Genomic DNA, 25,595 nt, shown 5'->3' with positions numbered 1-25,595 from the left:
AGTGTGGGTCACCTTGTCTCACCCCTTTAGCGCTCTGGATATAGGGCCCTATCTCGTCATTGATCTTTACACTAACCGTGCCATTCTTAAGGATTTGAGACACCCGCCCGCACCATTTTGAATTAAAGCCTCGTTTAACATGACAATCTAGAAGGAATTCCCAGTTGACTTTGTCATAGGCTTTCTCAAAGTCAATCTTAAATATCACTCCCACATCTTTTTTCACATGAGTATAGTGCAGCACCTCATGCAAAGATAGGATGCTAGGATGCCATCCACAATGTGTCTCCCCTTAATGAAGGCATTCTGCTGGATGCTAAAAATTTTGCTAGCAACTTTCGTAGCCCTAAGATCCATAGCTTTCGTGATCAGTTTGTATGGGCATCGCAGCAAGCAAATAGGTCGATACTGCTGTATCCTATTTGCCTCCGCAGATTTAGGGAGCAGCGTGATAACCCCATAGTTCAAGCGTTGAACATCTAATTTTCCCTCATAGAACCACTCAAAGAGATTGAACAACTCTGGACTCACAACGCCCCAGCAATGTTGATAGAATTCCGCAGGAATATTATCCGGTCCAGGGGCACGATTAGGTTTCATCGCAAACAGTGCCGTCTTGATTTCTTCAAGAGAAAAAGGGCGGGTTAGGTACTCATTATCCTCAGGCATGATGTTTTCATCCTGGGACCATAATGAGGCGTCGATATGGCAAATGTTGCCAGGGGCTGGTCCAAACAACTCTCTGTAGTAATTGGTAGCATGAGAAAGCAGGTTTTTGGTCCCTTCTATAACCACGGAGCCACACTCCAATGAAACCATGAAATTTTTCCTACGACGCCCATTGGCTACCCTGTGAAAGAAGCCAGTGTTGTTGTCTCCTTTTAGAAGCCATCTCCCACTCGAAAACTGGTGCCAATGGGTCTCTTCCTCAGTATACATGTTATTAAGCTCTACTAGAATATTCAACTTCCTAGTATAGGCCTCCCCACACAGGTCATTTTCTTCTTCCATTTTCTCCAGCTCCTGAAGCTCCTGCAACCACCATCTGAATGATGCATACAATTATTCATCGCAGTGGAGGTGGGTGGAGCACTGCTCGCCCCGGCCGGACTCGAACATGGTTAAAGAAGGATGTGAATGTGTCACACAAAACTCGTGGACAAATCAGACGCCTCCCCGTGACTTCTTGCCGATCCACGGGCTTCACCGACTTCCCCTTCTGCCCCAAGAGCGGCCGCGACGACCGCCGCTTCCCGGGCCACCGCGAGGTGCACCTGTACCTCAAGGACTTCTGCGCCGCGTTCGGGCTCATGGACGCCGTGAGGCTCAACACCAGGGTCCTGCGCGCCGTCATGACGCCGGCGCGTCGGTGGGCGGTGAGGTCCGTGGACCTCGGCGTCGGGGAGTGCGATGATCCCGACGGGAAGGAGTTGGACGCGTGCGTGGACGAGGTGTTCGACGCCGTCGTCGTCGCCACCGGCCACTACTCGCAGCCAAGATTGCCATGCATCAAAGGTAAGCAAAGCAATGCAAGCTCCACCCGTACTCCCATAGTCGTTTATGAAGAAGAAGATGTGCAGGCATGGAGACGTGGAGGGGGAGGCAGATGCACAGCCACTCGTACAGGGTGCCGGAGCCGTTCCGCGGCGAGGTGGTGGTGGCGGTCGGGTGCGGGGAGAGCGGCAAAGACATCGCCATGGAGATCCGCGGCGTGGCCAAGGAGGTGTACCTCGTCGCCGGGTCCACGGAGGCGGTCACCCCAGGCCTGTCCAAGGTGCTGGCCAAGCACAGCGCCGACCTCCATCTCCGACTTGAGGTACGTACACAAGCGATCTCTCTCCACCCATAGAAGAGAACGAAGGGAGCCAATCAACTAATATAATGCACCGTTCATCCCGGCCGGCCGGCAGGTGGAGCGTCTGTGCGAGGACGGGCGGGTGGCGTTCACGGACGGCGGCGGCGCCGGCTCCAGCTCCAGCGTCGCCGCCGACACCGTCATCTACTGCACGGGGTACAGCTACTCGTTCCCGTTCCTGGACACGGGCGGAGCCGTCGCCGTGGACGACAACCGCGTGGGCCCGCTGTTCGAGCACGTGTTCCCGCCGTCGCTGGCGCCGTCGCTCTCCTTCGTCGGCGTGCCGAGGAAGATCTTCGAAGCCCAGGCCCGGTGGGTGGCGCAGGTGCTGTCCGGCAGGCGGGCGCTGCCGGCGGAGGAGGAGATGCTCCGGTCCGTGGAGGAGTTCTACCGCGCCAGGGAGGCCGCCGGCGTGCCCCGCAAGTACACCCACGAGATCGGCAGGCGGGAGATCACGGTACGTACCACGTAACCACGAGTGCATGGACCAAGCTGCCCGTGCTGGATCGATTCGCTGATCATCGTTGCTTTGATTGGCGGCGTGCATGCAGTACATGGACGATTTCGGGGAGAAGTACTGCGACTTCCCTCGCGTGGAGGGGTGGAAGTACGAGCTGCTGGGGTCGTCCGCGGGGCTATGGAGGAGTGGCATCTCTCTTGTGTGCAAAGCTCGCCGCCTAGTTGCTGCAGCTACACAGACGGCCGTCCCTGCCCAACTGGTCTCCATCAACAAGCACAATAATTACAAAATCACTATTCAGGAAGTATTCTTTGTAAAGACCACTCCTACATCCAGGATGGGACAAGTGTCGCACTGCATGTGCGAAGGGAGTTTTTCCTTTTTCCGGAGATGTGTTTTATTCAAAACGTTTTATCTCTCAAATTGTACGTCCAAATATCGAACATTTTTCACCGTTGGATATTCGCGTCGAGATCTCCAAAACAAGATTCGTGTTGATAGGTTTCGATGGATTTTTTTATGAAAAAAATGGATGGAAAAACCTGAATCGGGGCATTTTTTTTCCTTTCCGTGCCTCTCACGGAAGCAAATCCGTGCATTCCACAAGAAGTAAATATGTTCCTCCCACGGAAGGATAAAAAGGAAAACAGGTTTTTTCACGCAAAAAAAATTGAACTTTTTTTGGGTCCAAATCCAAAAAAATCAAGGGAAGACCAAAAAGGCAAAATACATAAAAATAATCATCTAAAATCCGAAAACACGTACAGAAAAATACGAAGAAAACACCTAGAGCGCGACACGTGGCGGCAGCTAAGAGCACGCCAAGTGACCCGCTCCAAGCCCACCCCAAATAACCCTTGCGGGGGCTCCAGAAGGAGTACTCCTTAATTAGTTTCTCTCCAAGCCCATGGAAAGCCCGACAGGATGACTTGGGCCCGAAAGCCCAAAATCTGGGCCAGGCTTGGGCTCAGCTTATCTGCTCGAGGCCTTAACCGAAAGCCCAAACAAAGGCCGAATAGGGTTGAAATAGTTACTCCCATTATGACTAGTCTGTAGCTAGTGGATGACTTCGATAATTCAAAGCCGACCTCGAGCCACCGTTCTAAAAATAATGATCACTTAATAATTATGGTCGGTAGCTATCAAGTTGCTTCGACGACGGATGACCTAAGGATTGCGACTCCGACGGTAGGCCAGGCATTCCGGACAAGCAAGTTCTTTTATCGCAGAAGTGCTTAAACTATTGCTTAACATAAGCTAATCTGTGGCCAATAAACAGATAGCATCTCAAGAAAATTCAAGATAAACGCTGGTTCCTGAGAAAAAATTCAGCATTGGCTCTCATGCTAAACTGGAATCGTATAGAGCTCATTGTGATATCCACGACGGTACAGAAGGTTAACTGAAACAATGGCCCATGTGAGTCTTGTTCAAATCATAATAAACAACGGCTTATGATTCACGAGACGGCCGCGGCGACGGCGTCGTAGCCGCGACAGTGCGGGCTGCTGGCGAAGGAGCTCAGCGGGAAGGACGTGGAGACGGGGCCGACGTAGAAGCTGAGGCGGTCGCCGGCGCGGTCGACCTCGGCGACGGGGAGCCACAGGAAGAGCACCTTGACGTGGACGCCCTCCAGCGCCGCCAGCCTGCCCGCGGTGACGGCGCCGGCGATGCGGGCGTCGTACCTGACCAGCCACTGCTTCGCCAGCAGGAACTCGCACTCCCGCGGGAAGTAGACCTCGAAGCCGCCGTCCGGGCCGAGCTCGTACCCCTCCACCCCCTCCGGCAGGATGCCCCGCGGGAAGTCGTACCGCTCCAGCATCTCGTACGCCGTTGGGGTGTCCTCCGCGGACGCCGACGACGCGGCTACGGCGACGGCGCCGAGGAGGAGGAGGAGGAGTAGGGGGTAGGTGGCCATGGACGGCCGGGGAAGTTCTCGCTTTCTTTGGGTTTGATTGGGTCCAAGCTGGCGGCTTTGCTTACTTGACAAATGACAAATGGAGGTGTTGGCTTTTGTAGCTTACCGTTGGATGGATGCTCACTCGCTTGTATTTTTTTACCTTCATAAGAATATTCTTCAATGATGTAGTAGTAGTAATTTGATATTCTTAAGTTTATGTTGATCCACGGACGGATGAAGCATCTCAAGAAAAGCATATTTTCGTTGGGAGGGTTTCAATAATGGTTAGGTTAGCATGTTTGACCAATCATTGAAGAAGTTGTATGAGTAGTTGTAATGCGTGGTGCATATTTTAGCTGTATCTTCTTCGCACAATTACAAATGCACGCATCTCTGCCTTCTTTTTTGATTATGCTTATTTATTACTCTTATATACATGTAGGGAATGGCCAAACATGAAAGTGAAGTGGCGTACCACGATACTTCTACATAAAAATCTCAGCTCGAGCTCATCAGTAAAATTCAAAAAAAAAAGATTAATTTCTTTTGTGGGAACATAGACAAATATTTTGATTGTTTGCAAAGTTTTTACCGTGGAATGACATTCGTGTAAGTCATGGCAAAAAAAAACAAATCTATGCTAAAAAATGCTATTTTTAAAAGCATTTTTGAGTGCTATTTTTTTTTCCACGAATGTCATTTCAAGATGAAATTCTGCAAGCACTCAAAACATCTGCCAATTTTTGCCACACAAAAACCAGAATTTATTTATTTTTTATTTTTTTTAGATTTTACTGTTCATGCCTCATATGAGCTCGAGCTGAGTTGGGGTCTTTCGCATAAAAAGGCTACTCCTACAAAGTGTTGCTTTGAATATGATGTGTTCATCTACTCCTGAATCTACTGACTTGTTTGCTATGAATTCCATTCAAATGATGCAGGCAAATTTATTTTTTTCTGTGGCATTAATATATTAATCCGGATTTGAGTGGATCAGTGACATGATGACATGTCGACATTTGAACAATTAAAAACAATTAACCTCTTGCAAGTGGAGCGTTTGGTACGGCGACTTGCACATTTCTTTAGGAGGCGGAATCTTAGGAACACGATGCTAAAAGACAATTACCAACTTCTAGTGTGCATCGATTATACATACTAAAACTAATAAACACGATAATCGGGAAAAAAAAAGCTATACCTAGAAAATCCTACAAAATATTGGAAAACATCTTACCTTCTGTCAGGTAGGCATTACAGTGACAAGTCATGGTTAGTGAATGAGATTCATGAGACATAAATAGTTTTATCTGTAAACTTGGTCAAAGTTTATGAAGTTCGACTTTTTAGAAAATCTATATGCACTACATTATGGAACCGAGGAAGTATATTATTAACCAACAGTAATTGGAAATGCTTGTATTTGTTTAGGTCCCTTTTTAGTTCTTGTGCTGATAAAAATAAATGTGTCATGTGTCATGGCAATTTTTGCCATATTTCTTGTGTGCACATAGGATGTTGTGGATTGCATGCTTGTTGTTTTCACCGAGTTACCTGTAGTTTGTTTTAACCTTGTAAGACTCCATGTAGAATATCAGCAAAAGGTATCCAACAATGTTCATGTGGTCTACACTTATATTAGTCGGATGATGTGAAGTTCAGCAGGACTGTATAACAAGCATATATGATAACCACTAAAAGGAAAAGATGAAACTGATGATGCGTAAATTTCTCATTTTTCCGACAGTACATCACATGATACATACTCCCGCCAACTAAGACAAGGCCAAGCGCCAGGTTTACATGTAACCAAAAAGAATGGAAAACCACAAAAATGATATCAAAACTATGAAACACAACATTACAGTTTTTTCCAAGCCTGCCCAATCACTCAGAGCTCCACGTATAAATGCATATATGCAAACAGGGATAACACAATTCGCTGGTCTCAGCTTATCCAGTTGATGTGGAGATCACCGCCTTCAGCAGAAACAGCAGTATCTGGCTGCCTCGGCTCCTGGATCCTGTTGTATGAGCTGCCATGTCCAACATTCCAATTCAGATGAGCAGCTGCACAGTTGGACTTGCACTCCACGCAGAGGGGTTCAACCACAGAAGACATAGAGTAATTAATACTCTGCTAATTCCTACTATGACCTTCCTGCTGAGATGGCAGACGATGCGTGTATCTCCAAGGAGTGCTCCGGTATGTACGTAAGACCTGTGGTGCAAAGATACATGTCGTGAATCAGCAGCCAAAGACAGGGCACACTTGAGGTTTGGTCGCACCATAGAAACACTATCTTAAAAAAAATCTGCATAGGCAAGATTTTAATCTGATGAATCTGGTGGATTCAGACTATGACAGGTATTACCTCCATCCCAAATTACTTGTCTTAGATTTGTCTAGATACGGATGTATCTAACAGTAAAACGAATCTAGATACACATCCATATCTAGACAAATCTAAGACAAGTAATTCGGAACGGAGGGAGTAGTAAACAGTAGCAATAACAAGTTCTGCTCCCTGGGTAGGCACTATATCTAACTGATAAGTTAATGATCTCTACTTTGCATTTTTCATGTAATTTTACCTTTCTCCTTTATGGTTATTTGCAATGTATCTAGTGTAATGATCCCGTCTGTTAACGGGAGTAGCTCGAGCTTGACAGTGGTGCTTGACCGTGCAGGAACACACCTGTTAACCACAACAAATGTAATTCTTCAGCATACTGACATGCCGTGCTGTAACTCTCAACAGATGGAAAAAGGTGAGAATGGATAGCCATACCCTAGGGGAACTGCACTCTGCAACCACAAATGAGTACAGCCTGCTGAAGTGCTCATTCTATTTCCTCCATTGTCACTTTCTTTTGGAGATCCGACAACAACTGAATTCAGTCTCCGAAAACCAGTTCCATGTTTTCCCAAGCCAGACCTTCTCATAGGCTCATTAAGATTATAATAAGAACCATCTGGTGTGGTTGGAGCTGAGTTCAATGATACAACTGAAGAAGAACCAGATGCTTCTGGAGCAAGAACAGTTAATGTGAGGTTTTCTGAAGTCATATTAGTAGCTTCAAGGGTTAAGACCTGAAAACCAACAATTAACACTATCAGTGCGAGGCATGGAAAATGCAACAAGACCTAAAGAAGCACCGAAATAACCTGCACGGGGAGTTGAGGAACTCGAGCACTCGGGCTAGGATTTCGTAATGACAGTTCAGAAGACACAGAGATCATAAGATCACTAGCTGCACAGGGTTGCCAGCTTGTGGCTTGCTTGAAGAAAAGTTTTGATTCTACAGAGGATAAAAAGGGCTGGAAGTCAGAATTATCAACCTACACTCGTTCTCAAGCACATGTTCTATTTTTCCAACAGTTCACCTGTATAATTGCAGCGATATGATATAAGTACAGCATACTGATCGGTAAGACCAGCGCTGAGCTCGCTAACCCTAGGCGTGGAAGTATTTGTGGCAGCTCCACTCATCTTTGGGAGTGACAAAGTCAGAGGTACATCACTGTTGATCCTCCGATCCCTGGAGGACATAATTGCTGGCTTCAAAATAAACGAGTGTTCTTCACCCCGCCTGGAAGGAAACAAGTAATACTTAAGATATATGGAAACTGTTGGTCTTTGGCAGAAACTTCAAACCAAGGTATAGTGTATGTAATGCGATACATCTTCCCGTGTTTATTGCTTGCATAAATAACTAGAAAGAATCATGTGAAACTAAGGTTTGGCCCAATCCAGCATTAAGGTGACCAGACAGTACTGCATGTTATACAAAACCAACTTGTTCAAACCAAAACTAAAAACTAAGAGAAAGATGGATAACAGCGATAACATTGCAACATGTTGCAAGAATTTCTTTGCTAAGAAAAAGGCAAGGTCAAAGTACTGCAGTCTGCAAATCCAAAGGGGAATCAATTTATGGCAGAAACCACGTCATACTTAAACTTTAAGCTGCAATTGTGGGTCTTTGGAAGCATCCATGAGAAACTTTGCATGTACCTGAGTGACAGATTTGGTAAACTGTGACCATGTCCGACCTCAATACTGGCAATTGGTAGAGATAAAGGAGAACCTCCTTTGGATGCCTCCTCAAAGACAACAGTAATTGCATCTATGAATACAACTATGTCTTGCACATGCCGTGGAGCAATGTTCTGAGAATTGAAGATATAAGCATTAGTTTTGAAAGTTTCTTCAGAAACTATGAGAAAAATGAAGGATTTGGATGTTCATAGTAACCTTTATTAAGACACAAAGAAGATTTTCTGCAGTACATTTGGCAGAAAAAGAATGAACTTCAATTGGTTGAATTATTTCAACTTCTCTTGACCATCTTTTCCCTGGTAGATATACACCTTCTAGACCACAGCGTACAGAATACCGTTCAGGCTCCAAAGGAACTCCTCTAAAGGAAAGCTGCCCATCATTTATAACATCAGGTGTTTTTGCAGGCTTTTCAGGCACAAATTCTTGATTTTCAGATATTGGGGGTGATCTTATGTTGGGAAGCTGGGCAAGGGCAAAGGAGGATGAAGGCATTGAATAGCTTCTGAAATGACTTAACGAAAATATTTGAGACCCAGAAGCAGAAAAAGATTGCTTGTGTGATATACTGGGATTGAGAGTAGGAGGTGATAAAGAACGAGGAGGAGGTAGTGTGCGATCTAAAGGGAGCAACCAGCTAAGCAGCTCCTGACAAGGATCCTCATAACCATTAGGAAGCCCGTTTACAAGATTCTCACGCATATAATTGCTTGATGTACACTTCTCAAATTGAAGAACTTCAAGCACTGGATCTACCATATTGCTAACACCAACATTCACTTGCAAAACAACCTGCATCCTTCCAACAGAGAATATGAGTGATTAATCAGCACAAACATAAGCAACCCAGAATCACACAAAAGTACATGAATGAAACCTAACTGCATGGTAGCACCATCAACTTCTTTGTGAAGTTGCTTTCTTTAAAATAAAACAAAATAAGCATGTGCGTCTAATAAACTAATACTCCCTCCGTCCCAAAATAAGTGTCTTAACTTTGTATTAATTTTAGTACAAAATTGCACTCCCTCCGTAAAGAAATATAAGAGCGTTTACAACACTAAAATAGTGTTCTAAACGCTCTTATTTTTGTTTACGGAGGGAGTACTAAGCTTGAGACACTTATTTTGGAGCGGAGGGAGTAACAAACATGATTAGTATATAGACAACTGCAGTAGTTGTGCAAAGGATTTTTACATAAATTTGCTTAAAGCGTATTAGCTGATTTCACCGAAGATGGTGAGACATAACTCTAAACTTTGCAGGACCCTACTTACCACCATGACGGATATAAAGGTGCATTAAATCAAGAGAAGCAATGTATTCAAGGCAGTTGTCAATTTGCCAAAAGTGATGCAGTAAGGTAGTAGATTTCAGACCAGTCTCCAGGCATCAAGTAGATGGCTGTGGAACTAAAATTATAGTGCTCCCTCCATCTGGATATATAGGGTCTAATACGTATTTCGAGATTTACTTTGACTACCGATAAAATCAATAATATCTGCGAGAGACATGCTATAAAAATTATACCATTGGAAACCCCTTTCAAATACAAATTCGATGGTATACTTTTTTAACACACATCTCATATATGATTGGTCAACTATTTATGCATAGTCCATAAACTTCCCAAAGTTAATCATTGCAAAAAAGAATCTAGTGTATAATGTCACCCAGCAAGTAAACAGACGGATCGTTCAAAACATACCACGATGTCTCCATTCTGCAGAGCATAGCACCTTACAGTATCCCGAGCGACTCCTCCGGATGTGCTACCATCAAAAACTCCTTTATCAGAAATGGTATTGTAAGCAGTACTCCTTGAAACTGTGTTATTTCCCTGGCTATCCGAATATAATTGTTCATCTGCCGTCTTAGTTGCAGCTACTCTTTTCTTGGACCAGAGAGGTTCATCTGACTCCGCGATTCGGACAAAAAAGTTAGATCTTTTGAATTTTTGCAGCACGGTTTCTATTTGCTCTTTGTGATCTTCCATCCGAAGGAGGGATTCAGTCTCCAGGATATCTTGTTTTGAAGGAGAAGATACTTTGTCATTGAGTTCAACACTCTCCATGTTATCCTCGACACCGTGAGGACTATTTTCTCCGGCTGTTCCATTGGCATCCCCATTCTCACTGACAGAGCTAGATTTATTTGTGGGGTGCCGCGGCGAATTTCCGCTCTTAGACATCACGGCAGCAATTCTAAACGGAGATATGCAGGTCATATCTTGCTTAGAGGCTGATAGGCACGCCAGTATATGGACCTGCTCGCCTGATAACCGAACTAATTCAGATACCAAAACAAAAACAGGTACAGGCAGCAAGTTGCAGTCGAGTAACTTTACCAGGAAAAAGGAAGGGGCGATCCAAAGGCCGCAGCTGCAGCATGTCCGAAACCTCACTCCAATCCCCAGGAAGCTCCTCTGCGGAAGTAAAATTGCGAATCAGTAAGCTACCGGGCCGGCATTTCCAAGGAGAAATGTGGCAGTGGTGAATCTGCGACGCGACGAGGAGAAAGGCCAAGCAAGGGGAAAGGGGCACCAACTGTTGGGAATCGTGATCCACCCTTCGTCCTGGGAAACGTCGCTGTGCTTCCCGGCCGGAGCTGTACTTTTCGAATCTGAAGAAGCGGAGGGAGAGGTAGCAGCGGTGTCGCCGCCGATCTCCCCGGCTCCGTTGCTGGCAGCTTCGTCGTCTTCCGCCACGGCGGAGATGCGGAGCGGATCGTCGGCGATGAGGCCCTCCAGGGTCTTGAGGACCCCCTGCTGCTCGGGGATCCGCGGCAGCTCGGGCTGCGCGGCCCGGTAGAGGAAATTCATGGCCGCTCGCCGTCAGCCGCGCGAGCAGGGGGGGCGCGGAATGGCCCTGGCGGTCGTCCTCCTGGGTCGACTCCGCGCGGCAGAGCGAGGGCGGTCCGAGCCCGCCGGGCCCCCGCGCGGCGGCGCGGGTCGGGGTGGGGGGATCTCGGGGTGGGATCGCCGGAGGTGCTGGGAGGGGAGGGGAGGGGAGGGAGAGGAAGAGCTGCCGTGTCCTGCTGGTGGAGTCGTGGGTGGTGGTGGTGGTGGTGGGTGGTCCCTCGGCGTCGAGCGGGGCAGGCAGATCTGACTGAGCCGGAGACGACGATGATCCATGGCTTAAACTAATCTTGCTCCCCACCTCGTTGCCAACTAGCACAGGGCCCAGCCCAACTCGCGGCCCAAACGGCCGGGCCCAGCCACCTCTGTCTGCGTACGGCGGATTCTTTTATGCTCGATCAAGAAAAGAAATGGTTACTCTATTCAAACTTCCTAAAGGCTTGTGTGAACATTCGAACATGTTAATTCCAAAGTTTTAGTGAGGAAACAAGGAAGGTAGATGGAAGCCACACGAGATATCATGGAAGGCAATGACGCAACCTAAAGGTATGGTGATTTAGGCTTTAAAGATTTTGAGCTATTTAACTTGTCAATGCTGACTCGACAAGCTTGGCGGCTCCTGCAAAATCTAGAGAATCTGTGTGCTCGGCTTCTCAAGAGAATATGCTACCCAAATTCAACTATTTTGAATGCGGAGTTAGGAGGCCACCCTAGCCAGATACGGAGAGCTATTGTGGAGGGAAGAGACACTTTGAAGCGGGGTCTGATCAGACGTACATGCAATAGAGCTACAAAAGATATATGGGCTGACAATTGGCACCCCTGAGAGGAGATGATGCGACCCTATGGTTGCATAATACCAAACCCATCAGATACAGTGTCAGAATTGATTGATGCTACCTCGGCATCTTGAAACAGACAGAAAGTGGCAGAGGTTTTTATGCCTATGGACGTGCGTGTCATTCTTGGCATATCGTTATGTACAAGAAATATGGATGATTTCTGGAGCTGGAAATTTGAGCGACATGATAATTTCTCTATGAAGTTAGCATACAAGATGCGCATTACCATTAGAGAGAGGCGAGAGGCATGGCTCAAAGGTTCGGCCGACTCCTCTAGCTCAGCGAAGGAGGAGGGTATCTCGAAGGGTATGTGGAAGACACAAGTACCGGCAAAGATCTGGATGTTCCTATGCAGACTTGCCCGGCAATCAATCCCGAAAAATGACATTAGAGCACACGGAAACATGACTGATACGAGTGCATGCGGTTTCTGCGGGATGGAGGACTCTTGAAACATTCACCGGGCGAATGCACGGTCTCAAAATGTACGTGGGCATTGATAGACGACGAGTTGGTTGAAACGTTGGCAACGACCACTGAACTGAACGCAAAGCATTAGCTGTTTACGCTCGGGGATTCATTATCAAATAAACTGTTTGTGAAACTATTAGTCACCCTTTGGGCGATTTGGTCGGCTAGACGCAGGGCGATTCACGAAGGTATCTTCTAGAGCCCTCAAGGAACTCATTCCTTCATCACGAGGTTTATTGCGGAGCTTAATATACTCAAAGATAAACAACCATCATCGGATGGTGGGGGACCCATGGTTCTAGGAACCGCCAACCAGCGATCACGAGCTCCCCCTCATGGCTTTGCAAAGATCCACGTGGATGCTGGTGTCCGACAAGGAAGAGGAAGCTCAGCAGCTGCGGTGTGTATATGTAGAGATGGCAATTTCCACTAAAGTTTAGCTGTAGTCATTCAAGGAGTTGACGACCCTGCCACATTAGTGGCTATCACATGCAGAGAAGCAATATCTTTGGCGGAGGATCTCCATATTCGTCAATTCATTGTTGTTTCAGATTCGAAACAAAGTGGTGGAAGATAACAAAAGATTTAGCCGTGGCACCTACGGGGACATTACTAGCGAGATTAATGTTAGAGCGTCGTTGTTTCGGTGTAATTTTACTTTCAAAGATCATGCGTCAATTTTGAGGCACATAGTTTAGCCATGTTTGCTTTGTTGCTAGGTTTGGTGATTCCCACGACCTAAACTGTATCCCATACGTTGTGGCTTATGAGTTATGATGAATAAAAACTTGGTTTTTCCTAAAAAAAAGTTACCCCTCAAAATAAAATAAAATTAAAAATGGCTCATTTTTCCTGAAGTACATTCTTTTAACACAGTACTAACGCAAAATGCTCACATACATGCACGCACACACACACTATCACTCTTATGAACGCACGCACATACACTCTGTCTCTATGAGCACCTTTGAGGTATTGAGCCTGCACAATTTGCCCCCCATGAGCACCTTTAAAATACTGAGCTGCACATCTTGATGTTGACAAAGTCACCACATGCGCCTCGTAGTCAATAAAAAGTTGAAATGTCTGAAATAAATTCAGAAAAATACGAGCACAAATGCCAAGTCTAGGATTTAAACCTGATGGGCTAAGTTCCATCACCAGGAACCTAACCTTCTGAGAATGCAATGTGTTTTTTACAACTAGGAAAAAAAAGAATTATCAGGAATTTCTCAACAACAAAATCAGGTATACAGATCTTTTTTCTTCTGCAGGGCAGGCATAGAAGTTACAAGTTGCAAAAACTGTTGGAGGTAATGCCAGTTCATGACTCGACTAAGTTAAAGAAAAGTTCATGACTCGACTGGCAGCATTTACATTTCCACAGATAATAAATCAGTAGGTCTGCATAAGAGTAGACGCTATCAACAACTCTACTACAGTACTAGCAAGCCTAGCTGAACATATCCCAAAACTCCAGCGAACACTGCTGGCACGTAGGATCTTGGAGATTCTTCAGCGAAGCAGTTCATGTGTTCTTGAAAACAAAGGCATGCCTATCGAACCTGACCATCAGTTTCCTATTTGACATCTATGATAGCAGAATCGCAGGCCTCTCAGGCGCAGAGTAGTCGTGCCTTACGCCACAGGAGGGAGGTACGGCATATATGTTATCCACCCGTCCACACCGCTTTCGGAAACGAAGCCCATGAACTCAGGCGCGCACTCTACTAGCTGTTGCCATCTAGTGCCTTGATGTCAGCTTCTTTAAGTTCAACCATCTTCCCAATTCTGTACATGTAACATCCAACAATGGGTTAATATACGGTGTTATATCGCCAGCCTCATTGTGAACATGAAGAGTTTATCAAACACAAAAAAAGAGTTGACTGTCAAATTAGTTTTACTTGTTGGGCACAATAAAAACTGATGCCCCTAGACGATGATTTATCAGTTGAACCAATTAACTCCACTGAACTGATTTTGGTGGTATGTACTGCTGGCATGCCAGATTTGACACATATGATCCCTTTTGATACACGAGCCTTTCCAAGTTGATCTTTCTAAAATATGTATTTCCTGGAGTATTTGATTTTACCATTTGCACCAGCTGCCATGCTGTTTCAGATGTTTTGAAAGGTACAAAAAAAAGGAAGACTTGAAAAAACCTTATGAAACTCTGCAAAAAGGAAGTAATGCTGAACATGTACTGATGTGCTAAATAACATTACCCCAGGTCTGATGGGAGGCGGAACCTGCCTATCCGAACACGTTTCAAAGCGTAGACCTGTCAAATACAGGGATAAAAAATCAGCTGCTTTCACAACAGTTATATACCACAAATAAGCATAACTGCGGGGCTTCTACACGCTTTTCCTCTAATTAACTGACTTCTGTATGGTTTTCCGGCCTGTTTTCCATTACAAACAGGGTCAACTGTCTTCTATAGCAGTGCATCAAAATAGAAATGATAAAACAAGATCTGGCTGTCAAGGTGTGTGCTACTATAACACAGCCGTCTGTGCTACTATAACACAGCCGTCTGTTATCTTTTGTTGCTATGTGATAGATCCCATACTTCTATGCTTGCATAATACCCATAAAGGGAACACGGCCTATTGGATTTGAGTCGAATGAAGCAAGGACGAATTAAGAAAAGTCTCCTAGACCCTAAAGTCCTGCTGTGGACAACAACTCGTTCCTTTGACTAGCTATTCTAGATTTATTCCTGGCACAGTATGTGCCCTCCTTCACTGAAGCTGTTCAACCTCAAGGCCTTGCCATCCTAGCGCAAGCTGAGAGATGTTACTCTCCCGGAGGTCGCATTTATTGTAGAACAAGAAATACTAAGATATGTACCAACAAAATACAAAGAAAACTTTGATAAGGATATATTCATCACGCAAAACAACCTTTAGTCCTGCATTCTGCACAAGTTCACGAACTTCGTGGTTTCTTCCTTCATGAACCTGCCAGAAATAGAACTTGACAATATCAATGCCAGTGAGTAGATTAACTAAATATGATGCCTTTGAATTTATGTAAAATTACTTTAGTCAAGCATATGTGCAAGTGACAAGCTAATTGATAGAATGCACTGGATTTGCACAATCAAGCTGGCACAAACATACAAGGACTGAACAATATTGCTAGGATATATCCTTTGCTGTACTGAACAAATCAGAATGCCTATATTATACTACATAGTTTTGTACCATATGCAGAAGTTAGAAAACAGGCATCAAATACAATAGAATGGACCATGTATAAAGGACAATTACCACTATTTTAAGTCGCGTCCTTTTTGTGTCAGCTTGGGCATCCAGTGGCTCTACTAAATCAGGAACAACCTTAACACCATCAATTACTGTTCCTCCGCTGATAGCTACAAGGTGTTTCTTGTGCACTGCTCCATCTATAGTTACTACATATCTGCAATATTGAACAAATGCAAATTATATTTTGTTTTTCGTGTATTTTTCATTATCCATTTACCATGTTTGAGCACATTTATACGAGCAGTTTCCTAGAGAAGAATATTTTTAGTTTAAAACTAGTGTCATTTGGAACTTCTCCACATTTACTGCACATGAATAATGATGGCGACCTGAGGGTAGTACCAAAACAACATCCTAATTTTCTGCTAGGAAATTTTGAATGGCATCTACAGTATTTCAAGTATAGATTACAATTTAGTCTGCATTGCAGTACTACAGTCTACAAACGATACAGAGGAGGCCAAACTTACTCCTTTGTTATGTTTGAAGAAGGGTGTGAGACTTTCTGGGCAAATTCACCTGAAAGGAGAGCAGCTAACTTTAGGCCTTGGATGGCTAAACTGCTGATTCCTAAGTATTGTCTAGCAAGTATGACAAAATTACCATCATTTGTAACTATTATCAAACCAGTTGTGGCAACATCAAGACGACCCACAGTAAACAAGCGGGGTTTTGGTACTCCTGGCTGAAGTTTGTTCTGCACATGTTGATAGATTGTTATATTTAGACAGAAGGTGAAGCACGCCAAGAATATGATGAAATTTCATTAGGAACAGTGTAATGTCTATTTTATGAAAAGCCCTATTATAGAACATACCCATCCTTTCAAATAGTCATCCAATAAGGAGATAACAGACTTCTCTTCACCAGACGAGCAAATATACCTATGGGACATCAGAAATAACATTTAGGGATATCACACAGCTGGACGAATGGCAGCTTTTCTATTGTATTAAAAAATACACTGCTAGAATACAAAAGGAAACTTTTTACAGACGTGCAGACTCCAACAATATGGAAGAAAAGATACAGACCCTTTTGGCTTGTTCACAGCAAAATAGAGCTTTGGAGGCAGCTTCTTGGAAATGCGATTCCCGTTAACGTAGATAGAATCCTTTGAGATGTCTACTTTGGTCTACAAAAGAAAAACTGATTATGAACAAGATGCAGCCAAAATGAAAACATTTCAAATTTCATAGTGGTACAATGCCGGAATCTATCTAGCTAAACTAAACCAGCTATTTTTTCGCCGCAACTAGACAACTGAAGTGAGATTGACATTACGTAAATGTGGACATGAGCTAAAATATTTGCGACATGAACTGCTCCTCCTCACTCTTAGAGCTTCAGGCTGAAATTTCATACCTGGGGAGCAGTGCAGACAGAACCATTGACAGTCACCTTCCCTTGGAAGATGAGCTCCTCGCTGGTCCTTCTTGAGGCCACTAGGAAGAGCCACGAGTCAGCATCAAGACAGACATATAATGCTGCTCCGATTTCAATTCAGTCAAGCGAGCTTATCTAAAACCCTGCAGGATAGGACAACTACCTCCTGCGGCGGCGAGGACCTTGGCGAGGCGCTGCGGCTCGTGCTCCTTGATATTCTCGTTGTAGAACCTTCTGGCCGCCTTGGAGAACTTGGGCGGCGCGGTCGGGGAGGCCTTCTTCTCCTTGACCCTGACGCTGGCGACGGGGGCGTCGGCGGCGGGGCCCTGCCTCTGGCCCCTCTTGGCGGCCCTCTTGGCCTCCGCCTCCGCGGCGGCGACGGCCTGGAGGACGTCCGGCGGCGGCGAGGTGTGGAGGGATGGCTTGCCGTCGGCCCCGCGCGCGATCCACGGAACCAGCGGCTGCGCGGACGGGCCGCCGGGCGAGCGCTTGGACGGGGCGGGCGCGGGCTCCGCGAAGGTGATGTTGAAGTCCGAGGCGGAGGAGGCCGAGGAGGTAGCGCGGAGGAGGAGGAGCGGCGGGACGCGGCGGCCGCACCGGAGCACGCTGGCCGGGCGGCTGAGGAATGGGTGGATGGAGATGGCCGCGGCGGCCGCGGCGGTGGCGAGGGCCATGGGGAGCGAGCGTGGGGAAGGGGAGAGGGGTTATCGGATATCCCCCGCGCTCGCGCTGCTGGGCCGGGAAAGCGGGACGGCGAGACGGTGCTGCATTTTATTATCGTGTAGCCGCGAGACGGTGCTGCGTTTTTAGAGCATAATTGGTCTGCTGCCAAAAATTGCCAATTTTTGGCATTGTGTTAAATATTGGCAACTACTTCCTCCGGTCCTTTTTACTCTGCACATTGGCTTTGCGGAAAGTCAAACTTTGCTAAGTTTGACCAAATTTATATTAAAAATTATTAGTATCTATAATATCTAATAAATATAATATGAAAATATATTTCAAGATGAATCTAATGATATTAGTGTTGTTATGTGAATGTCTATAATTTTTTATATAAACTTGGTCAAAGTTGGATGAGATTGACTTCGGACAAACCTAATATGCAGAGTAAAAAGGACCAGAGGGAGTACTTGATTGGCTACGGGTTGTTTTGCCTCTCTCATATAAAGTTGCCAATAGTTGGCAAGTTTCGGTATTGCCAATAGTTGGCAGTGCCAACATTTGGCAAGACAAATATTGGTAGCAAACCAATTATGCTCTTATTTTCAAAATTTTGTCAAAAGGCAAACTGTATGTTGTTTTTTTACACAGCGTACAAACGCAAATGCTTAAATATATGCACATAATGCAGACCTGATCTTTATAAGCACCTTCGAGATACTAAGCTGGCATAATGTCTTGAGATTGACGAAATCACCACGGATAATTTTGTAGTCAACGAAAACGTCTTCTCCTACTGAACGAACATCTCGGAAATGATGAAATAAATTTAGAAAAATGCGAACGCTGGTGCCAAGTCTAGGACTTCAACGCCAGTGGGCTGGTTTCACCATAACAAACCTAATCATTTGAGCTATGCTCAGTTCACGACACACTATATATTTTGACGGTGGATTCTAAGGACATGCAAAATACAGTTGCATGTTTGGAGGATGATGTATCGGAAAACTGCAAATATTCAAGCTACAACTCATTCATTTCGGGGAACTAAAAAACAAATTTAGCAACCGCAGTGTGTTGCGTTATGTAATTGTCCGGAAACCCCGCGGGCAATGTATCAGGAGATGATGTCCGAGACAACTATTATCACGCTATTGCATTTTAAGAAAACCAAAGTAGTATAAGCCTTGGAACTTGTAAGAAAATTACTTTGTGTCCAGTTTTTTCATGTGTAAACATGATTATCATGATTTAGAGCTCATGTAGATGAAGTCATCCCCGCCACCACATCACAAAGAGGTGATCCTCCGATTTTATTATCTAAAATAAAAATCAAATGTTTTCTTGGTGACTCTTCAACCAGAAGGGGTGGTTTTGCGATTGAATGTAATTTTTTTGAAAGAAATACAAATATGTGTTATTGTGTTTGTGTTTTCAGGAATATTACATTAATGTAGTCTTTTGCAAAAAATTGGTGCTAAAGGTAGAGCCAGATTTTCTTCTGAGTGGAGGCAAATTATGTGACCGGAGGCACTTATCGTACAAATTGATAGGACTTGTTTTTTTTTTCTATTTAAAACTATGAGCATATTTTATTGAATTTTCAAAAATTGAGTGGAGCCCTACCTCTCGCTCAGTTGCACTTGTTTCTGTTCATGCAACAACTCACGTTATTATGCCTTCTCGAGAAACTATGTAATCAGTGAGAAAATGTTATTTTTGTGAAGAACAAAAACTAGCATGTTTTAGATACCCACATTTTTCAAAAAAGTTTTTATGAAACTTATCCCAGTTATTTCTTCTAGTTGAGTCGGCTCATGCATATGCGGCTAGGGTGAAGTTATCCTCCCCTCCAAGCTCCACCGCTCCTCCCAAGGATTTGCTACCCCTCTGTCTGCCGCTCCGACAGTTGGTGGCATGGAGGGGAATCCCGGTGCCTTGCCTCCAGTTAGTTTCGGTATGTTTTTTTTTTCAGTTCTCGCAGAGAGAGGCGGTGTTCAGGTAGATGGCGCCACTTCATTTGAACTGGTCTTTCAGGTTTCGGTCCTCTCCAAATTCGTCCATGACTTATATGACAATGGTCAACATTTTCATAAAACTTTTGAAGTGCTTATTTTGGGAAATAAATAAGTAAATAAACAAATAAAGGGTGCAGTGCAAACGAGCGCAGAATCCACTCTCTCTCGTTGTGCAAGCAATCCCTTATCCATTTTGCGAGCAGCACTGAATATCCACCCCTCGAGATCCCCGGCCCATCTTGGTCTCGACAGCCGAACCTTGTTTTGTCTGTAGCACATCAGCAGCGGATAAACCACGCCCACCGGCTCCCGGCCAATCCGGACCGTCCATCGCCACAGAACCGGCACAGCCGACGGCCACGATCCGTCCTCCCCCTCCTGTGGCCACGGAAAAGAGCCCGCAAGAAAGGCACCACGGCCGAGCCAAGTCCACCGCCGGGAGAATCCACGCCCACCACACCTCGCCCCCGCCGATCCTCCCTTCCCCCCTCCGCCCGCGATCGCTCCCCCCCCCCCCCCCCCCTGCCGCATTCCGAGCGATGGCCGACTCCGCCGCCCTCTCCTCCTCCCTCCCGCGCTCGCTGGCGTCCAGGAGGCCCCTCTCCTCCCCGCTCCGCGGCGGCGGGAGGCCCCGGTCCTCGCGCCGCTGCCGCCCCGGGTCGCGGCTGCGCGCCCGGGCGAGGAAGGGCGAGCCCGAGGACCTCTACGGGCCCTACCCGTGGGAGCAGCCCCTGGATCTCTCCACCGGGTTCGGTAAACTCCCGCCCCCGGATCGCTGCCCTGATGTTGCCCGAGCGCTTTGACCAGCGATGCCTTTTTTATTATTATTAAATGTTGAGAGATGAGTGATATTGATGCCGCGGTTGCTGTTTCGTGCTCCGTGAGATGGTAGTTGGTAATGGGGTAGGCTGCTGTGCTCATCGTTGGGCAGAATGTCGATTTGTTTCGTATGGGGGTTGTCTGTCCCTGTACTGATCTGTGTGTGTACCATGCCGTGCGCGCTGACGGGTTCGATCTGCGTGTGCTTCTCCTGGCAGATATCGAGTGGGTGCAAGAGGATAAAATCACGCTCTTCACTTCCGATGGGCTGGTTCAGATAGGCGGTAACATGGTGCCTCGTCGAGTCACCGCCTCCGAGGTACTGAATCTTGTTGAGCTGGAACTACTAAGCTCCCTCGCGCGTCATACTAAACAGCAACATGTTGGTCCTTGTTAATAAAACTGAAATGGAGCTTCATTTCGGGACTGAGATGTTGTTATGCATATTGTGAACACTGTTATTCAGTGCGCATGAAGATGTTAATGATATATGCCGTCCTTCTAGTTTCCATGGAAATAACTTTGTGCTATTCCTATTTGTTCACTGTACCACAAAGCCAGGTTTTATTTAGTTTGATCAGACATGAATGGGTAGCTGGAATGTGTATAACACCGGGAAATATATGTAACTGGAAATTATATAACACCGAGAAATGTATATTAAACAGTCATGCTTACACTGTTGGTTACTGCATTCAGGGCAATAACAATTTTATTGTGTACGTTAAAAAGATTCAGCTCTTTTCACATTTTACTTACGTTATCATGTAATAATAAAACATATTTAATGGGAATCTAGACTATAAAACCTTGAAAAGCAGCACCGTATAGGAGTATATTTGAGCACCATACTCATTTGTACCACTGTACTCACCAAAAGCTAGTTGCCTGAAAGCTTACAATTATTTTTTGTATCCTGGGAATATCGACCCAACCATTTCTTTTTTGTTTTGTTGCGGATTCAAGTTTATTCATGTATATTTGCTGAAGTTGCTTTATCCTGGCGTCATCAATATTTTGCATGCCATCCTCATGTGTGTTAAATTTGGACAGAAGAGGCAACAAAAGGGAAAAGGCAAACCCCGCCGGTTTCAGGAGAGCTCTTACATGGATCCAAATCAAAGTCTTTGCCTTGGAGCACTGTTTAACATAGCAGCTACAAATGTAAATGTTTCTTATCACTTATGTGTGTTTGATGTTTATGTTTTCATATAGTAATACCATGCGGTATTATCTATCAGGGCCTGGACATGGGTAGAAGATTATGCATCTTTGGCTTTTGTCGGTCTATTGAAATGCTAAGCGATGTGGTGGAAGATACCGTCTTGGAGCATGGTGGCGAGGTACTTATGTTACCCCTGGAACTATATGTGCCGCTATAATCTTAACAAAGTGCAGTCATTGAATTCCTCAAACTGCAAAATCAAAGCTTTATCTCCAATTGAACATCCTTTCAAACTTAAAAGGGTGCCATTTTTGCTCAGATTGTCACTGCAGAGAAGGCGAGCAGTGACGGCCTTCAGGAGAAGCTGACCATGTCGGTGGCTGTTCCGTTGCTGTGGGGTGTCCCTCCGGCATCGGAGACCCTCCATGTGGCCGTGCGGAGCGGCGGAGGCATCGTGGACAAGATCTACTGGCAGTGGGACCTGTTCTAAGAGCCCAGAGCCTGCAGACATTGGTTGACAAATAATCCACCCCACCCACACTGTATATATGATCCTTAACTGGCCTGGCTGCACGCATTGTGTCAGCTTGCAACTGTGTTCGTGTCCTTGTGCGCAACCAGCAACAAACTTGGTGTATACCTGTACAGACCTGATTCCTCTGGTGCATATAAATAAATAAAAAGGGTTCCGGATTCACAGCTCATGTTCAATCTATTCCTGTTTTCGATAGCATTGCTGATGCATTGGCATCTGGAGTTGTGTTGGAGGAAAGCACTTGCACCCAATGGTAGGTGCTTTGAGTTTTATATCTGTTGACCTGGAGATTTGAGGTAACCATGAGCACATAGCTTGTGGAAGTGCTTGGTCAGTTGGTCTTGAAGACTATGGTGACAACTCAGATGCAGTATTATGTCGTGCAGATGGCATCATGTAGAAGTTTTCATGATTGGGAAACTAGGCACTACTCATTCTTATCTTTGTATAAACTGTTCGGCGGTTCTTTTGCCAGCCTGACAAGCAGATGATTAAAATGGGCATTTTTTTAGTGGGCATCTGACCTAGTTCCATTAGAGTCATCAAAATACATGTTTTTACACATATTTGAGATTGCATGAACATTAGCACATTTTTTCACAAACTTGGTCAAATCTCAAATATAAGGAAATTTAACTTCATAGAATAAGAACTGCAAGTAATTTGGAACGGAAGAAGTGGTAACGTTTGATGTGGCGGCTGCGACAATCAAACATAAAGTGGAAGTAAAACTGGCAAGAGGATGGCGTTTTGGCACCCAAACTCATCTACACCTGCCATGAGCAATAAATTTGAAAAAAAAGGATGCTCGAGTGTGCTAGGAGTGTGTATAATTTGAATGTATGATATTTGAGGAGCTCTAAAAACTAATCGGTTGTCAAAGAAACTTCGAAAGAAGGGACGTGGAGTATCTGCTCCCTCATGAACAGTAAAAAAGTACTGATTTTTTTGTGGTAATATTTGACAAATGTTTTGTATGCTTACAAACTTTCAACATGAAATGACATTTGTGGAAGTCATGTAGAAAAACCAAAAAATGCTAGTTTTGAAAACATTTTGGACTGCTGATTTTTTTTTCGCCATGACTTTCACGAATGTCATTTCGTGCTGAATTTTGGTATGCATGCAAAACATTTGTCAAAGTTCAAAAAAATCAGAATTTTTTTCCTACATTTTTTTATTTTACTATTCATAATTAAGATAGCATTTGAGCTCGGGAGTAGAATATGACTTTCGCGGAAGAAGACATTTTAGAGACACGGATTCATTAAAAACAATGCACGTCAAAATCATTTGTTTGACTCGACTCTCTCTCGATCGCTACGACGTGAAGGCGTGGAGCAGCGCCCGGCGGCCACGATGCACGTTACTCATGGATAAGCGCGGTGTCATCGTCGGTCAAGGAGAGTTTAATTGAGTTCATCAGCAGTTCACCCTTTCTTTTCTTTTTGCGATGGAACAGTTCACCCCTATCAAGAAAAAAAGTTCATCAACAGTTCAACACCATGACACCCCTCTAAAAAAAATTAACACCATGACAAGTGTGCCAGTAAAACTCAACGTGTAGGAGAAGAACTATATATATGCTCTCGCAAAAAAACTCTATATATGCAATCTTGTGCCAAAAAATAAATAAAAAAGGCATATACGCATATGAAGCAATGGCAAATACTAACAGCGAGATGATAAGTACGTAAAGCGTTGGATGCAGAGCGGGCGGGTTTGCGGGCTAGAGCGTAGAACTAATTCAGTGTTAATTTTTCGGCCAGAAGTGAACTAATTTGATGGTTTTGCGGGGTATACAGGACGCCGCTTGCATCCCTAGACTGCCAAGGGAAGCTTCCTCGTCGTTCATGCTCACGGTGGTGAAGTGGTTCTCAGAGCAATGATCATATCAGTGGTCTGGTCGAAAAAAGTCGGTGTTGAGGTTGTAAACATTTTAAGAGTCGACCGGTGGAGTCATACCTGTTGTAGTTTTTCAACCTACACACTTCCTTTGTTTGGAAATACTTCCTCTGTAAACTAATATAAGAGCATTTAGATCACTATGTTAGTATTCTAAACGCTCTTATATTAGTTTACAGAGGGAGTAGTATATTTTTTTTATCCATTTTGATAACAAGTATTTTCGGACGGTGTATCCCTTAGGAATGGACAGTGGTATCCATTTTAATACCACTAGAGATTTCAACAAGCGCCTTAGTAACGGAGGAGTACTTGTTATAATGCGCTTTGAATATTTTAATACAAACCATATATGAACTGTACATACATTCTATTCAGAATAAGTTAGAACAACATCTTATGATTCATAACAGAGTGAGTAGTATTAAACTCTCCATACCAAAAATTTCAGGGACTTGTAGCATTTTGAGGGAAAGACTAGAGCTGACTTAACATCTCTGAGAGAAGATGCCGATCGAGAATTCGGTCGATCCAAGATGCATGAACACGAAGCACGATCTAGGCTGAGCGGGGGGGATTATAGACACAAAAAGTCAGCCAACGTGGGAGGTTGTGAACGGAGCGGAGCGCGGAGGGCGGTGTGTGCGCTCAAAGTCAAAGCGTAGGCGTCTCTGACGTGATCCAGAGTTCCACACGAGGAGAGGATGTGATCGTCGTCCCCGCGTAACCGCCACACGTCTCCGTGGACAGACAGATAGACGATTCGTCTCTCTCGAATATCGATCATCAGACGACTTCCCCATGCGTTCCTCGCCGTCGGAAAACCAGGACAAAGCGGTTGCATTCAGCTAGGTACGTACACATCCTATTGCATGTTGCCTTTTGCCCGTCGACGCAGCGACACGCCAGCGATCGACGCGCCCCCAGGCCAGCCACGTGCATGGATCCACATGATCCTACTAAAAAAATCGTACTGATTGAACGCCACATGTTGTTGTTGTCGTCGTCGTCGTCGTCGTTGTTGTTGTTATTATTTGGCTACAAACTCTCACATGTTTTTAGCGATAGTGAGTGATAGTGATAGATATAGAGCCCGCATGCTAATATGCAAATACCAAATGGTTCTCGTTCCTAAAATACACATATTTTAGCCTCCAGATTTTTTCCTACAAGTAATTGTTCATCTATGTACTTTTAATTTCGCTAGGTGGTCTACGCACATGGATGTAGTTTTTGTCACTTCTCGTATTCTTTATACCGCTATGATGTTTGATGAATAGATTGAAAGATTTTCCTACATTTTTTTTGTAACTTTAGTCATTTTGAGAAAATCCATCATAGTTAGTTTTATTATAATTTAAAATAGTAGTAGTTACA

The 25,595-nt window shown here is 44.9% G+C and overlaps 5 protein-coding genes across 7 annotated transcripts; 2 read left to right on the top strand and 3 right to left on the bottom strand.

Annotated features, from left to right (window-relative positions):
• Positions 1-1,052: 1,052 nt before the first annotated feature.
• On the top strand, positions 1,053-2,838 carry LOC123083710 (flavin-containing monooxygenase FMO GS-OX-like 9). Its single transcript, XM_044505664.1, has 4 exons — positions 1,053-1,515; positions 1,581-1,816; positions 1,911-2,312; positions 2,407-2,838. Exons 1-4 carry the CDS (start codon positions 1,053-1,055, stop codon positions 2,836-2,838), a joined length of 1,533 nt encoding a protein of 510 aa, XP_044361599.1.
• A 796-nt stretch (positions 2,839-3,634) lies between these two features.
• Positions 3,635-4,340, bottom strand: LOC123081661 (uncharacterized protein At5g01610-like). The gene has a single exon (XM_044504211.1). It carries the CDS (start codon positions 4,231-4,233, stop codon positions 3,775-3,777), a length of 459 nt encoding a protein of 152 aa, XP_044360146.1. The 5' UTR covers positions 4,234-4,340; the 3' UTR covers positions 3,635-3,774.
• A 1,576-nt stretch (positions 4,341-5,916) lies between these two features.
• Positions 5,917-11,310, bottom strand: LOC123084913 (uncharacterized). Its single transcript, XM_044506447.1, has 10 exons — positions 10,827-11,310; positions 10,627-10,704; positions 9,988-10,553; positions 8,475-9,071; positions 8,235-8,389; positions 7,604-7,809; positions 7,385-7,518; positions 7,008-7,309; positions 6,811-6,914; positions 5,917-6,436 (listed from the first exon to the last, which is right to left on the bottom strand). The coding sequence occupies exons 1-10, from the start codon at positions 11,098-11,100 to the stop codon at positions 6,366-6,368; spliced, it is 2,487 nt and encodes an 828-aa protein (XP_044362382.1). The 5' UTR covers positions 11,101-11,310; the 3' UTR covers positions 5,917-6,365.
• Positions 11,311-13,677: 2,367 nt separating this feature from the next.
• LOC123084911 (putative ribosomal large subunit pseudouridine synthase SVR1, chloroplastic) lies at positions 13,678-17,867 on the bottom strand. 3 transcript variants are annotated; one of them, XM_044506445.1, is made up of 10 exons: positions 17,277-17,867; positions 17,093-17,172; positions 16,762-16,862; positions 16,545-16,611; positions 16,331-16,424; positions 16,198-16,246; positions 15,731-15,881; positions 15,362-15,418; positions 14,681-14,736; positions 13,678-14,240 (listed from the first exon to the last, which is right to left on the bottom strand). In XM_044506445.1, the coding sequence occupies exons 1-10, from the start codon at positions 17,785-17,787 to the stop codon at positions 14,180-14,182; spliced, it is 1,227 nt and encodes a 408-aa protein (XP_044362380.1). In that variant the 5' UTR covers positions 17,788-17,867; the 3' UTR covers positions 13,678-14,179. The 3 variants fall into 3 exon arrangements, with proteins under 3 accessions (XP_044362380.1, XP_044362378.1, XP_044362379.1); XM_044506443.1 differs by having other exon boundaries at positions 16,198-16,424; XM_044506444.1 differs by lacking the exon at positions 13,678-14,240 and having other exon boundaries at positions 14,677-14,736; positions 16,198-16,424.
• A 2,426-nt stretch (positions 17,868-20,293) lies between these two features.
• Positions 20,294-22,475, top strand: LOC123084912 (uncharacterized). Its single transcript, XM_044506446.1, has 5 exons — positions 20,294-20,547; positions 20,832-20,932; positions 21,667-21,777; positions 21,855-21,956; positions 22,098-22,475. The coding sequence occupies exons 1-5, from the start codon at positions 20,334-20,336 to the stop codon at positions 22,266-22,268; spliced, it is 699 nt and encodes a 232-aa protein (XP_044362381.1). The 5' UTR covers positions 20,294-20,333; the 3' UTR covers positions 22,269-22,475.
• Positions 22,476-25,595: the final 3,120 nt, after the last annotated feature.

The sequence above is a fragment of the Triticum aestivum genome, chromosome 4A (assembly GCF_018294505.1).
Source record: "Triticum aestivum cultivar Chinese Spring chromosome 4A, IWGSC CS RefSeq v2.1, whole genome shotgun sequence".
NCBI lineage: Eukaryota > Viridiplantae > Streptophyta > Magnoliopsida > Poales > Poaceae > Triticum > Triticum aestivum.
Note: the sequence above shows the minus strand (reverse complement) of the source record. Positions and strands in the feature narration are given on the sequence as shown.